At 40.9% G+C, this 15,407-nt stretch overlaps 2 protein-coding genes across 2 annotated transcripts in view; both read right to left on the bottom strand.

Annotated features, from left to right (window-relative positions):
• LOC135206632 (uncharacterized) overlaps window positions 1-3,668 on the bottom strand; it is a 29,964-nt gene extending 26,296 nt beyond the window's left edge. The window contains exon 1 of the mRNA XM_064237973.1: window positions 1,357-3,668. Within this exon, the coding sequence (XP_064094043.1) occupies window positions 1,357-3,668 (2,312 nt within the window). The remainder of the gene's footprint in view (window positions 1-1,356) is intronic.
• A 238-nt stretch (window positions 3,669-3,906) lies between these two features.
• LOC135206633 (DNA damage-regulated autophagy modulator protein 2-like) overlaps window positions 3,907-15,407 on the bottom strand; it is a gene marked incomplete at its 5' end in the record, with an annotated part of 141,962 nt that continues 130,461 nt past the window's right edge. The window contains 1 exon segment of the mRNA XM_064237974.1: window positions 3,907-4,043. Coding sequence (XP_064094044.1) covers window positions 3,930-4,043 — 114 coding nt within the window. The 3' untranslated portion in view covers window positions 3,907-3,929.

The following is a 15,407-nucleotide window of genomic DNA, read 5'->3' as shown; positions in this document are numbered from 1 at the left end:
CAGTTGTTAAAAAAAATATGTAAAATACACCTACACAGAAAGCAAGATAAGAAGGTGTCTCTGAATTACACCCATTTCGAAACTCGTCTTTCCTAAGTTACATTAGAATTAATTTAACAGAAGTATATAATTTGAGTGGGCTTAATCAATCTTTTGTTAGCCTAACAATTTCATGGACTAAAATTTATATATTTTAACTACTTCACAGTGAAGTACTAATTGATTTGGATGAATTAAACTAAAAATTCTAACAAAACTTTGTGCACATTCTGGAATAGAAAAATGCAATAGTACATGAGAAGAAAAAGCACAGCTAGCCAAGAATAACATTTAAACAGCTACTAACAGGGGTAGAGACATCATTTATTAAGCTAGCCTTAATTAAGAACAGAAGATAACTTGAATGAAAAATAACCCAGGATGAAAACTAGAACAGAATACAGCAAAAAAGCATAAGGAGAATTATAAAAACAAAGAAGCTAGAAGAAAAGAAACAATTGGTCCCCCTGAAACAGATTTCTTTATAACAAACGTTACTAAACTACCATTAAGACACATGCCTGCAAAGTCTTAAAATTATTTCATAACTCTATAACTCCTGATTTCTGTGACAACAATATAGAGGAATCTACTAAAAAAAAACTGGTCAACATAAGCTTGATGCACAACAGTATCTTACAGTCAGTGGTATAGATCTACAAAAGATTTAAATTCTTTATATAAATACTTAATTTCCAATAACCTAATCAGCAAATTTTTTACATACTTCACCCTCAAAACTAAAACTTTACTCTACGTAAAAATATATATAAAGAATGGGAAGTACGTACTGTAGTTTTTACGATAAAATCATAAACCAAAGGAGAAAAGTAGTCAGATATAAAAGAACGTGTTAAATTTGTCTGTCAACCATGTGATTATTTCTCATTCCTTATATCTCACAAAATAATGCATGTAAAGCCTAACAGTTCACACTACAGCACTTTCCTAATTATGTGTTCAGATCATGGCTTTAACTTTCATTTCCACCAACCCGTTTATCCAATGAACAAGCATTCTTACATTGCAATATTTAAAAAGTGCCACATACACTTCAAACCATTTTATTTCCCTTCAGAACCAAAATGCAGAATGAGATCTTAAATTCAATAAAGAAAAATCTAAATTGACTAACCATTACTCAAATTCCCAAACACATTAAAACAGATGCAAAAATGCAGATCTTACAGAAATTTCTGCTAATCCCAGTACCCCTCATGTTCAGTAGCTAAAAATATTTCTAGCATAAACTGAGAGATGCTCTGCATAGCATGAAGTACAATTGCTAAAACAATACTCAGAGAAAGTTGCACATACTTGACTTCTACCAGTTCCTGGGAAGGCACCTCATCAGGGGTGTTTGGGGAACTGTCAGCTATAGATGGTGTTGCAGAATGACTTCCATCAGACGGTCCATGTTCTGGAGAGTTCTTCTCCTCTAAATCTTCAACAACTGACTTGGCAACAGTAATAGGAGAATCAGTCATTGTTGATGGTTCACCACTCTCAGGGGAATCCAAAGGACTTGACAAAAGATTATTACATTTGCTGACTTCTGGAAACAGTGTATTCATCTCAAAATCTACCATAGGACTGTCTTCTGGCAACCTTGGTACTCCTGGCATTTCAGAGCAAATGCTCAAGTAGTCAGGAGTATCTTCTCCTGCACCTTGGCGAGTTGAATATGGTGCATTTGACAGCTCAGAAGTAATACTGTAGTACTCGGTAAAATCCTCTGCCATTGTATGTGGGGTCGTAGCCTGAGATGCAAGTTCAGATGATGCAGCCAAGCTATAATTTGAGGCATTCAGTGGAAGATTTTGATCCTTCAACTTGCAATCAGTATCACTAACATTTACAGGTTGCTTAATAAGAATCTTTACTTTATCGTCTATATTACTGTCCTTTTCACTTCTATTCGTTTCAGTCTCATATCCTGTGTCTGTCGAAAATGTACTTGTGACCATACTGTTTTCAAAATCTTTAGTACTGGAACTGTGGATGGGACTATGCTTTTGCACATCACTTGGAGGCATTAAAGGCTGCAAAGATGTGCTTTTAAAGTCATGAGAGTTACATACTTCAAAGTCCTGCATTCCCAATGGTAAGGTGTTACCGATTTTATTCTTTGGCAGTGGAAGAAAATCATCAACAGCCCAAACATCATCATCCAAGTTCCCACATTTAATACTGTGTACAGAAACCTCACTACCAAAATCTGAAGAAGAAGAGGCCTTTTGTAACTTTTGCTCTTCTCTCGTGTTACCCGTTTTATTTTTCTTTGGAGACTTTGACTTTTTCTTAGGAGAGTTTTTCTTCCTTCGAGGAGACTGTCTCACCTTTGGTCTAACTGACAGTAAAGCGGGGTCGTTTTCTTTATCACTACTTGGTGACATTAGATAACTTGCATAAACAGGAGACACCATTTCCAATTGCGGTAAATTACTTGGTCTTGTATTGATCTGTGAACTCTGTACTAGTGGTAGAGATGCAGCTGAAGCAATTTTCTGTGGATCACCAGAAACATCTGTCAAGATTTCTTGAATATCTGATTCATAACTCTTTTCTTTCACTTGCACATAATTCAACATATCCAGCCTGCTTTCAGAATCTACCTGGAAAAAATCCTCCAACTTGCTGCAATCTGGCTGAGATTGACTAAAAGAAGATTCAAACCCACATATACTTTTTGAGCTTTTATTTGTCTCTAAATTCTCTAAACTTCCCCAGGCTTTCAAAAAACTTGTGGTGCTGGATGAAGGATGCAAAGCTTCATTACCATGAGACATGTCTCTCATACCAATTTCTTGTGAGTCAACTGGAGACACAGGCTTGCTCACTTCTTGCCTACACTCAGGAGTAGAGTAACAGATAGCAACACGCAACGACTGAGGCCTTCTACGAGGCCAAGAGGCAGCTGACCTAACACGATTTCCAGTGCGACTGAGCACAGTCACATACGAATCACTATTATCATCTGCAGTAGATACCACAGTAGAGAACATAGGAGAAGGCAATGCACTTTTTCTGGACGCTTGACAGTTAATGAGAGGCACTGAGCCTACATCAGGATACAGATTTGGACTAAATGATAACGGAATCACTTGACAAACACTATCTAAATCATTACATAAGACTATAGTTTCTTTAGTTGTTGTTGGTGTTGCTACCGGAGACCTGGTTTTGTCTGAAAATGCTTCTGACTTGATGTGGTTGTTACCAACATCATACCCAAAGTTATCAGTACCATTGTCTTTCAATTTGTTCATATCTTTCGTAGTTTCTGGTAAAGGTATGATTTTATCATAACATATTTCCTTTTTAACTGATGAATTAAAGTCATTTGTCTTTCCACCAGTGACTTCATCTGTTGTACAAGGACTAGCACCAACAAGCAAAGGTTTACTCTCATCACACAAATCAACAGAATTCTCTCCAAGATCACTTGTCACAAATTCATTAAATTTTTCCACAGGAGGCGAGGAATCAAAGGAACTATAATTCTTATTTGATTGCTTTTTAATTGCCTCATTTAAGTCCTTTCCTTCAATAATGAAGCAATTATCTCTGCAACAGGAGACATCAGCACCACTTACAGGAGGGACTGATTCCAACTCCTTAGACAACATTCTACCCTCATCACACACACTACTAATACTTTCAATTTCAGAAAACGGTTCTAAACAGGGGACATTCTCATCATCTAACACCACACTGCCATCACCTGAAAAGCTGAAACATCCTCCCCATGGCCATCTGATGAGATTTGCATACTGCCAAGTCCCTCCATCCCAATACCAAGAGGCATGACTTCCAGGAGCACCAGATCTTCCAACCCCCCCAGAGTAACAGCCAGCTGGCACACAACTAGCTGACTGGGAGGGTTGTTCTCAGGTTATATAAGATGACTGTGTAAGAATAGCTTGCACATCTTCAGCAGTCTGGTCATTCTCTCCAATGCCACTGTATTGGGTTGGAGCCAGTGTATCGACTGATACATAAACCTGAAAGTACAAAGTGAAAGACTAACATGAAATTGTGAAAAAAAATGTTTTTGTCACAAGCTATTTATTCATGCCAAGGGTTTTGAATGTTGTGGTAAAAATGCTCAATGAATCTGTAAAAAACCAATAATTTTTATGAAAAGAACCTCTCAATTTTCAAGATCAGTACGTACATTAAAAATAATTCATCATCAGTACAGTGGACTCCCCGTATTTGCGTTCTCGTCATTCGCGGACTCACATATTCATAGATTTCTCAATGGACCATAACTACCCATTATTCGCAGAAAATTTGTGGTATTTTTCTGTGAAAAATATCCACAAATTACAGTCAACCCCCCGTATTCGTGTTCTCGAGGTTCACAGATTCACCTATTTGCGGATTTTTCTTTGGACCATGCCTACCCATTATTCGTAGGGAATTCGCCTATTCTCAGGTTTTTCTGATGGTAAATATTTGCCAATTAGTGTATTTTGATGTTATTTTCATGACTAAATACATTTTTATGATACTAAAATTATCTACTAATTTTCAAATATTAATTACGTAATACAGTATTAGTAAGTTTAATAAGATTAAATCTCTCTCTCTCTATGTATATTTTTTGATGATTTGCAAATTTTCAAAATGTAAACAGCAATAATAGCAATTCATTAAAATGACAAATTTTTAATCAATTTGCATTTTTCATAGGTAACAAACCTGAGGCCTTAACAATAGGATATTCTTCTAGCGATAGCTGGAAACAAGTAAAAACAAACAACTACTCATGCACATACGAGGCGGATGTTTGGTCACTGACCAAGCTCGGACCCCCGCGATGTGCCAGTCTTTCTTTTACTGCCTTGGAGAGTGGAGTTTTGCTTCGGTCTCCTTTTCCAAGCCGGTTATTTGTTCGTAGCCTGAGCTTTATTTCTTTTTATTAAGCCCAAAAGTTCCTGGATGTCAATGTTTTTAGACAAGCCTTCTTTGTTTGCCATGTTGACCTTCCTTGGGTCAGATGCTTTTGCAGCAGATATGATTTTTACTCTACATCGGCATCGCTTGCGTTATGTGTGATAGGCTGGTCTGTCTCCTAAGAGAGCAATGCCCCTTCAGAGAGACAGGATCCCTTACCTTGGTTTAGTGTTTTAATTTTTTTTTTTTTAAGAACTGAAATATGTGTATATTGACATTTTTGTTTTTATGTATCTTTTCACACATGTCTGGGAAATTTTAAATGTTTTAGTCTTTCAGGATGTGTGTTTTGGGATGTTCAGGAAGAATTTTAACAGCAGACGATTGCGATCTTCCCTTCTACTTGCAGGGCCAGTCATGATTGGTTTCTCATCTCTTTCCGTCATTTTAGTAGGATTGGGGCATGGGTGGTACAGCTCTCTTCCGTCTTCCTCTCCATCCTCACATATTATAATTATTTTAGTCTCTCTCAGGATACAATCTTCCTGAAGGAGAGAGAATTTTTGTTTATTTACAGACTCTGAAGTTCTTGTCTGGAATCTTTGCTTCCATCTTAGAGATGCCAATTCACTACTTTTGACCTATATGTTCATGCTGTGAAGAATAGTGAATTAGTAAGATTTTACTTTATAAATTTAAAAAATTATGTAAGAATGAAGGAAAATCCATTCTACCCCGCATCTTTCTTTTTAGCTCCAGGTACTAAGCTCGGATCCAGAGCTGTCAAATATGTCAAGCAATGTGACAGGAGGGGGGGAGCAAGTGTTATGTTGCCGACTAATGTTCGTGTAATCTCTCTCTCTCTCTCTCTCTCTCTCTTCTCTCTCTCTCTGTTACTGGCTGTACACATATATTTTTGATGGTGAAACACTTAAGTTGACTTTGAAATTATATTAATAATATATATACATAATCTAAAAGATTAATACAGTAATAGGATAGTAATTTAAGGTAGATTTGAAGTAGGATGTTATTCAAGGTATACATTTAGTATTTGAACTTTCAAGAAAAGTATTTATAAGCATTTTTAGAGGGGGTTTAAAGTATTAGCAGGTTTCAACTATTCACAGGGGGATCTGGTAAGCATCACCATTAATACAGGGGGTCCACTGTGATTATACATATATCAGTTTAGTCAGAGACATTTCATCTTTATTTTCTGTATTGGTGAAACATGTTTGATTTTAGAAAATGTCTTGATGTATCTAAGTTGTATTGTGACGTCATAGAAGAAAGTAACAATATGTGCAATATGCAAATTAGAATGGCATAGGGCTAGGGACTGTCCTCAGAATTTTCAAACTAGGAAGAAAACAGAGACAAAAGAAGAAGAAAATAAGCAGAAAACACAAACTGGGATCAGAAGTTTATGTAGGAGAAGTTAGTAAAATAGAGGAAGTCTTGGGAAGAGGTTGATGCAATTTTAGACTCTTGATGTAAAATGACATTTTGTGGGGAATTGTGACTAGCTCTCATTGTTATGGGTTTGAGTTAGGAAGAGTTGAGGAGAATAAAGGATACTAGGACAGTGTCTAATAAAGTATTTAATTTTGGTGAGTCATAAGTCAAAAGGAGTAATGGAAACACCAGTGATATTGAAAAACAAGTTTTATTTGAAGAAAGAAATTCTGCAGGGTGATTATACTGTGGATAATGGGTAAGACAATCATGAGCAAAATGGGTATGACCATAAATTTGAAAGAAAACTGTTACAATAGAAGTACTATCTGGGGATATGAAGTTAAAGTTAGGGGAAGACAAACAGGGTAATTTTTCCAATAAGAAGGAGGAAGGTAGAAGAATTATTACTGGAGGGTTGGAAGGGAAAGAGTCTGAGGGAAATTAACAGTGCAATGATGAAATTATATCTACGGTTTGGTCATGGAAGTTGAGATAAAATATGGATGCTAATAGAGGATGCACAATGGAATGATGGTTTGATTGAGAGAGAAAAGGAGGAAATAAAAAAGTCAATAACAGACTTGATTGGAAATTGTGAAGTATGTAAAAGATATAAAAGAAACCCAGCTAAAGCAATAGTAGGATTTTCTTAAGTGAAACTTTTAATGAAGTTGTAGCAATGGATGTGGGAGATAGAAGAGAGTAAGTTTTTGGTAATGGTAGATATGACAACGAAGTATTGTCAGGCTCTTTGGATAAAAGATAAGAAACCAAACACTATAATAAAGACACTTTTTGATGGTTGGTTTGCTATATTTGGAGCACCTTTCAAAAGTGTCAGACAATGGGGGGAGAATTTCAAAACTATAGAGTAAGGAGGATGGCAAAAAGATGGAATATTAAAGTATTAGCCACAGCATTGGAATCTCCATGGAGCAACAGATTATGTGAAAAGACCATACGTATAATATGACAAATTTTCTAAGACAATTTGTATTTTTCATAGCTACAAACCTGAGGTCTTAACGTTATACTGCCTGCCTCTAGCCGCCCCTATGTTTGTTAAGTCATCCTGAGTTGGGAAAGACTGGCGTAGCTGCGTCACCCTTGACTACTCCTAACCCGAGCTATGCATGCGTTGCCAGATATCACAAGATTCCTTGCTTTCATCTGCTTTTTAACCGGATCCAGCTATGCACTAGAAATTATCCTATTGTTAAGACCTCAGGTTTGTAGCTATGAAAAATACAAATTGTCTTAGAAAATTTGTCATTTGTTCATACGAGAACAAACCTTCAGTCTTAACAATAGGATAGACTCATACTTGGAGGGAGGTATAAGACACTAGACCGGCTGGGGGCCTACCCACCAGTCCAGCTCTCAAAAGAAATGGTTCTTGGAGAGGGACTGAAGCCTGTTGAGAAGCTAGATAAATTGATATCTAACCACTCAGAACCTGAGTGACGTACAATGATATATGGGATAACCATTGTATAGAGAACCAAAGAGAAACTTTGACTGTCCAATAACAAACCAAGACACCAGGGTTTGTATTAGTCCCAACTCCTCCTTGTCAAGGAGTGGAGCATATGCTACCAAATAGCGGGTGAGATATTTGTATATTGCACGACCACACTATCAGTATGACTACCTTACTCACCTGTATCAGACCAGTCCAGCGAATGACGTGTCTATTCCTTAAACCGCCCGAAGGAAGAAGGAAAGGTACAAGAGAAAGAAGGAGACCAGCCAACTCACTCATTCTCTCATCCACACAATCATCTTAGGTAAGATACAAAGGTGCCCTGTTAAGTGAAACTATGAGTTACACAACCTGTTGGGCAGCCACCACAGGACCCAGGGAAAATGTGTCCATAGATCTGTGGGCAACATCATTAAGATAGGAGGAGGAGAACGTGGACTGGTATAACCAAGTACCAGCACTCAGCACTCTATGTACAGCCAAGTTCTTTTTGAAAGCCAGAGAGGGACCAATACCTCTAACGTCATGAGCTCTAGCTTGCACAGACATGGTGGTGGAATCATCAAGTGTCAAGTATGCCTGTCTGATGGCTTCCCGTATCCAAAAAGAGATAGTATTCTTAGACACCTCTTTCTTTGTACGGCCTGTGCTGACAAAAAGTCTGTGGCAGCCTGGTCTAAGGTGCTGAGTCCTTTTAAGATAGCAGCGCAGGGCCCAGACAGGGCACAACAAAAGCTCTTGAGCATCACCACCCACTAAGTCAGTCAGTGATGGAATGGAAAACGAAGTGAACCTGTCATCATGCACCTAGGGATTTTGGGTCTTGGCCACGAATTCCAGGACAAATTCGAAGGACATCGACCCCCAACCCCTAGTGTGCTTCACCTCATAGCTCAGACCATGGAGCTCTCCTACCTTCTTCGAAGATGCCAACGCCAGAATGAAACTGTCTTGAGTGTCAGGTTCCTGTCAGATGAGCGACGCAAGGGCTCATATGGACTCTTAGTGAAGCTCTTAAGAACCAAGGAAACATCCCACGTTGGAGGCTTGAGCTCTCTAGGAGAACTCGACTGCTCAAACCCCTTAACTAGCAGGAAAAGTTCCCAGAAAGAGATGTCGATACCCTTAAGGCGTAACACAAAACTCAGTGCCGCCCTGTAGCCTCTAATAGCAGATACAGACAAACGTTTCTCATCTCTGAGGAAGGTTAAAAAGTCTGCTATTCGCTGAATAGAGGTCGCGAGTGGAGAAAAACCCCGTTTACGACACCAATCACAGTAGATCGCCCACTTGCCTTGGTAAACTGCGGAGGTTGACTTTCTAAGACTGCTGGACATGTGCCCAGCTGTTCTCTGAGAAAAGCTTCTCACTCAAGAGGAGATACTTGATAGCCTCCAACCATGAAGAGACAGGGATTCTACTGACTGGTGGAACCTTTCCACATGGGGATGACACAGATGTTGCCAAGGGGGAATTTCCTTCGGAACCTCTGACAACAACGACAGCAGATCTGGAAACCATTCTGCCTGAGGCCACAGAGGGGCTACCAAAGTCATCCTGAGACCCTGTGAACTCATCAGCCTGTTCAGAACCTGACAGATCAAACAAAACGGAGGGAAGGCATACACCTCCAGGCTGTCCCAGGGATGTTGGAATGCATCCTCTGCCAAAGCTAAAGGATCTGGAACCACTGAACAGAACACTTCCAGCTTCCTGTTGTAGCGTGTCGCGAAAAGGTCCAGCATGGGTCTCCCCCAAATCTGGAAAACTTGTCTGCCACCACTTGATGAAGGGACCACTCTGTGCCTAGGATCTGATCCCAGCAACTGAGTTTGTCTGCGACCACGTTCCGTTTTCCCTGGGATATACCTCGCTGAGAGCTCTACCGAATGCTGACCGCCCACTGGTGAAGCTCAACGGTCAAGGCATGAAGTTGATGTGAAACCAGGCCTCCCTGTTTGTTCACATAGGCTACCACCGTAGTGTTGTCCGACATGAGAACGACAGAATCACCCTCTACCTTCCCCCGAAACTCCTTCAGACCCAGGAAAGCCGCCTTCAACTCCAAGATGTTGATATGTTGCTGCTTGTCCTCCAAACTCCAAACGCCTGAAGCGATGAGGCCGCCTAAGTGCGCGCCCCAACCTGCGAGGGAGGAGTCCGAGAACAGAAGGAAGTCCAGTGGGAGAGAAAGCAGAGGGACATCCTTCAACAGATTCTGGTCGTCCAACCACCAACGAAGGTCTTCTCTCACTTCCAAAGACAGAGGAACCATAAACAGGGGAGAGTCCCCTCCCGGAGACCAGAATTCTCCCAGTCTCCATTGCAGAGACTGAAGATGAAGACGCCCATGAGGGACCAGCTTCTCCAGGGAAGACAATGCTTCCAGAAGAACCTACCACTGATGGGCTGACTGATGTGACTTGGACAGGAAGTTGCGCGCTACAGCCCGCAACTTTTCCAATCTCTGATCCGATGGGAAAACTTCCGTCACTGTCGTATCGATGACCATGCCCAGGTAGAGAATCCTTTGAGTGGGCACGAGGTTCGACTTTTCCTGGTTGACTAACATGCCCAGGTCCAGACAGAACCGAAGTAGAGATCCCTGTCCTGCAGCAGCTTCTCCCTGGAAACTGCCAAGACTAACCAATCATCGAGGTACCTCAGCAAACGGATCCCCTGAGCATGGGCCCAACTTGTCACTAGAGAGAAGACCCTTGTGAACACTTGAGGGGCTGTCGTCAGCCCGAAGCACAAGACTTTGAACTCAAAATCTTGTCCCCAAGAGAAAAGAAACTTCCTGGATGTGGGATGAACAGGGATTTGGAAGTATGAGTCCCTTAACCCTTTAACACAGATTGGACGTATTAAACATTGATATAAATAGTCTGCTGGGTGCCGATTGGATGTATGATACGTCGATATAAAAAAAGTTTTTTTTTAAAATTTGCAGAAAAATAGTTATAGGCATACTAGGCAAAAACTTTTGAATCACGCGCCTTGGGGGATCCCAGGTGCGCAAAAGCGAATTTCTTTCTTCTCGCACTAAAAAGTATCAGCGACACATCTCAGAAATTATTTTGTCACTTTTGACATAATTTTTGCACCTTTTTATATTAGCCGTTACATGGAGTATTATTTATGAAAATGTGCGCAATTTCATGTAGAATACAACAATAAACAACTCATGGTTGTAGCTTTTATCAGTTTTGAAATATTTTCATATAAGTAATGATAAGTGCCAAAATTTCAACCTTTGGTCAACTTTGACTCTACTGAAATGGTCGAAAAACGCAATTGTAAGCTAAAACTCTTATATTTTAGTAATATTCAATCATTTACCTTTATTTTGCAACAAATTGTAAGTCTCTAGCACAATACTTCGATTTATGGTGAATTTATGAAAAAAACTTTTTCCTTACGTCGGCGCGGTAACTTTTCTGAAAAAATTATACATTTTTTGTCCGATTGTCGTAATGTTTGCACCATTTTAAATTAGTCGTTACATAAAGTTTTATATATGGAAATGTACACAATTTCATATAGAATACAACTAAAAACAACCCATGGTTGTAGCTTTTATCAGTTTTGAAATATTTTCATATAAATAACGGTAAGTGCCAAAATATCAACCTTCGGTCAACTTTGACTTGACCGAAATGGTAAAAAAACGCAATTGTAAGCTAAAACTCTTACATTCTAGTAATATTCAATCATTTACCTTTATTTTGCAACAAATTGGAAGTCTCTAGCACAATATTTCGATTTATGAAAAAGAAACATTTTCCTTACGTCCACGCGGTAACTCTTCCGAAAAAAATCATAAATCTTTTGTCCGATTGTCGTAATGTTGCACCATTTTAAATTAGTCATTACATAAAGTTTTATATATGGAAATGTGCATAATTTCATGTAGAATACAACTAAAAACAACCAATGGTTGTAGCTTTTATCAGTTTTGAAATATTTTCATATAAATAATGATGTGCCAAAATATCAACCTTCGGTCAACTTTGACTCTACCGAAATGGTTGAAAAATGCAATTGTAAGCTAAAACTATTGCATTCTAGTAAAATTCAATCATTTACCTTTATTTTGCAACAAATTGGAAGTCTCTAGCACAATATTTCGATTTATGGTGAATTTATGAAATAAACTTTTTCCTTACATCCACACGGTAACTCTTCCGAAAAAATCATAAATTTTTTTGTCCGATTGTCGTAATGTTTGCACCATTTTAAATTAGCCGTTACATAAAGTTTTATATATGAAAATGTGTGCAATTTCATGTAGAATAGAACAAAAAACAACCTATGGTTGTAGCTTTTATTAGTTTTGAAATATTTTCATATAAATAACGATAAATAGAAAAAATTCTACCTTCGGTCAAATTTAACTCGACAGAAATGGTCGAAAACTGCAATTGTAAGCTACAACACCTACAGTCTAGTAATATTCAATTAATTACCTTCATTTTGAAATAAACAGGAAGTCTCTAGCACCATATTTTGATTTATGGTGAATTTTTGAAAACAGCTTTTTTTTATGTCCGCGCGTTACGAATTCATGCATCATTCTGTGATAATATTTTCTCTGTGTTGCCTTGATCGTTTTACAATGTTTTATATACCAAAATGATCGCAATTTAGTGTACAATACAACGAAAAAAATTAACTCGTTATCTTTAACCGTTTTGCTCACAGCGCGATTTGTATACAATTATATATGACATTTTTTTTGCGCTGTCATATATCCCAATATTTATACTATATGGTAATGATATTTTTTTTTATTTCTGATGGTTGCATACTAAACTTCAGGCAATGACAAAAAAGGGAGCCAAAAATCAACTCTTAATCTTGAAAACTAAGCGTGCATGATTTTTTGAAAAAAAAATTTTCCGCTTCGGCGCTCACTCCCGAACGCCGCCGGCATACGGGAGACGATTTTTAAAATACCGCTTCGGCGTTTAAGGGTTAAGTCTATCGACAGCATGAAGTCGCCTTCCTTCAAGGCTGCCAACACCGAGCGCGGGGTCTCCATTTTGAACTGTGTCCTCCTGATGAAGTGATTCTAGGTGGATAAGTCGATCACTGGCCTCCATCCTCCCGACGCCTTGGGCACCAAGAAGATGTGACTATAAAACCCTGGGGTTGGACGCACTACTTCCCCTATCGCATCCTTGTCAAGCATTTTCTGCACTTCCTCCCGAAGAGCCAAGAACTTCAGAGAATGTGGAGGATATGCCTTCCTGAGCTGCGGCTTGTCCGACAGAGGAGGAGAGAATTCGAATGGCAGTCGGTATCCCACCCGAAGGACATCTATCACCCACTTCTCTGCCCCATAACTTTGCCACTTGGCCCAATGGCTAGCAAGGCACCCCCCCACCCATGTCGCACGAGAGGGAGATGCGCCTAACCTACTGACAACCCCCTTTACCTCTGCCCCTTGGGCCCCTTCTTGGCTTAAAGGAACGAGAACGAAAGGGGCATTGATCTTCTGACTTAGGCTATGTTGAACGGGAAGGCCCTGCCGAACTCGAGGTCTTTGATGACCTACCAGGTGACGATCTCCTTGACTGCTGCTGGACAGGAGGAGGAGGAGCCGGACATCTCCGAGGACGAGACTCCGACTTAGACACGGCCTGGTGCACCAGTCAATCTTTGGTGTCAGCCTGGCACCGGTCTATCGCAATTTTCGAGTTTTGTCCGAGGAAACAAAAATTGGGACTCCAACAGATTTCCATTCCTCAATGCCAGCAAGGACTCGGTGTTGAGTGATCTCTCCATCCTAGACAAAGTCGAGTCCCTTCTAATCAGAAGAAGATTAGCCCATAAATTGGCACCGAGGTGAGCAAAATAGGAAAACGCCTTGCTCCCAGACTGCAACAGACTGGCAAGCAAGGAGGCACTCACCAACCCCTCCGGGGACCTGTCGGAAGCTATCTTGGCAATAACCACAGACCAGAGGTCCAGCCAAGAAACTGTCTGCAACATGGAGCCCGCCATAGATTCCAATGCTGAGGCATCTTGCAGAGACAAGGACGTAGCCACCGACCTCACCTGTTCCAAAGTCAAACCCGGCTTCAGGCGAATGACGTCTGGGTTAAGATGGCGTGACAACAAAAATGCAGAGCTCGTGGCATTGTACTTCCTATGTCTCGTGAGAGGCGGGGGTAGTAGTTTGGTAGCGCCCCTAGAGCAAAGCGACCCGTCCCGGTCTGAAACAGAGGCGTTAACCTTCTGCAAGACCGACTGAATGTGCCCCGACAAAGGAAGCTGAAGAGATGATTTGGGGTCCTGAGTAGCTCCCACCAAGGCTTCCAAGCAAGGAGTGTAAGATGACCGAGCCTAAGTCCTACTTTCCAAATTGTTAAAACCACGAATAAGATCAACAACTTCCGAAAAGGAAGACAGAAACTTTTGCGTGTCTCCCTCCTCCTACTCCGGCAACGGAGTCCGACGACGAGAAGGATGTGTAGGCTCTTCTAAGGCGCCTTCTCCACCAAAATTAACGGAAGGATTAGCAGCCAAACAGTCCGAAACCCCAACTAACCTGTCTGGGCTGGGTCCAAGCGTCGGCCTCTGAGACAAACCCACTATAACACTAGGAACATCACTTACCTCAACAGATGACTCCACGTCCATGAATGGTCACGGGCGTGGCGGATGTACGTACGTTAGATGGAGGGGAAACTCGAACACTCGAGATCAAAGGAGAATCCCTTAGAGTAGAACTCTTAGAAGCACCAGTGAGAGAGGCAGGCAAACACTCCAGCTGCACCAACTCCGTGCTCACTACCTTTGACCTCTTAACAGGCGCCTTGAGATCCTTACGGTGACGAATAGGCCCTAGAGAAGAAGGAGCACTAACATCACGTGCACGATCAGGGAAGGTTCCAACACGCTCGCGATGTGCATGGACGGAGGGGGGGGGGGTCACATGCTCGAGATTCGAGGCAGAGGATGAAGCATCTCCTGCAGAACGCTCATCACTAAAACTGCCCGAAACAACAGCACTCTCGGGAACACGTCCGCGTTGTTCCTCCCTCGAAGGCAAAGGAAGGGCAAAGTCCTTAGCCTTCCAACGCTTGATACAATGACGGGGGGGAGGGGTAGAGGGGGGAAGAGGGGGGAGGATGAAAAGGAACAGCAAAAACTAAATTTTTTTGATTCTTATGCCGCAACTCTTCTCAGGAGGCGGGGACAAAGCAACACGTTTCCTACCAGTCCTCCCAACCAATAAGGCAGCCAACTTCACATCCAATACAAGAGTCCAACCTCTCAAGCACTGCCTGGCATATGACCTCAGACTGATGTGCCAGAGAAAGCTCCAATGACAAGGAAGGGAGATGTAGTGAACTGGGCGGCAGTGATGACGTCACGGCTGAGAAAGGCGGATCAGAGGAGAAGACTGGGAGAGACGTCATCGATGTGAGTGACATCGCAAGCGGCGGTGATGTGACGGCTTTCCCTCGGTGCGAGGGGGAAAGAGACACCACTGGTGGAGGAATAAACAAAG

Source organism: Macrobrachium nipponense, chromosome 31, assembly GCF_015104395.2.
Source record: "Macrobrachium nipponense isolate FS-2020 chromosome 31, ASM1510439v2, whole genome shotgun sequence".
NCBI lineage: Eukaryota > Metazoa > Arthropoda > Malacostraca > Decapoda > Palaemonidae > Macrobrachium > Macrobrachium nipponense.
The sequence above is the reverse complement of the archived record's forward strand: the minus strand, read 5'-3'. Positions and strand labels throughout refer to the sequence as shown.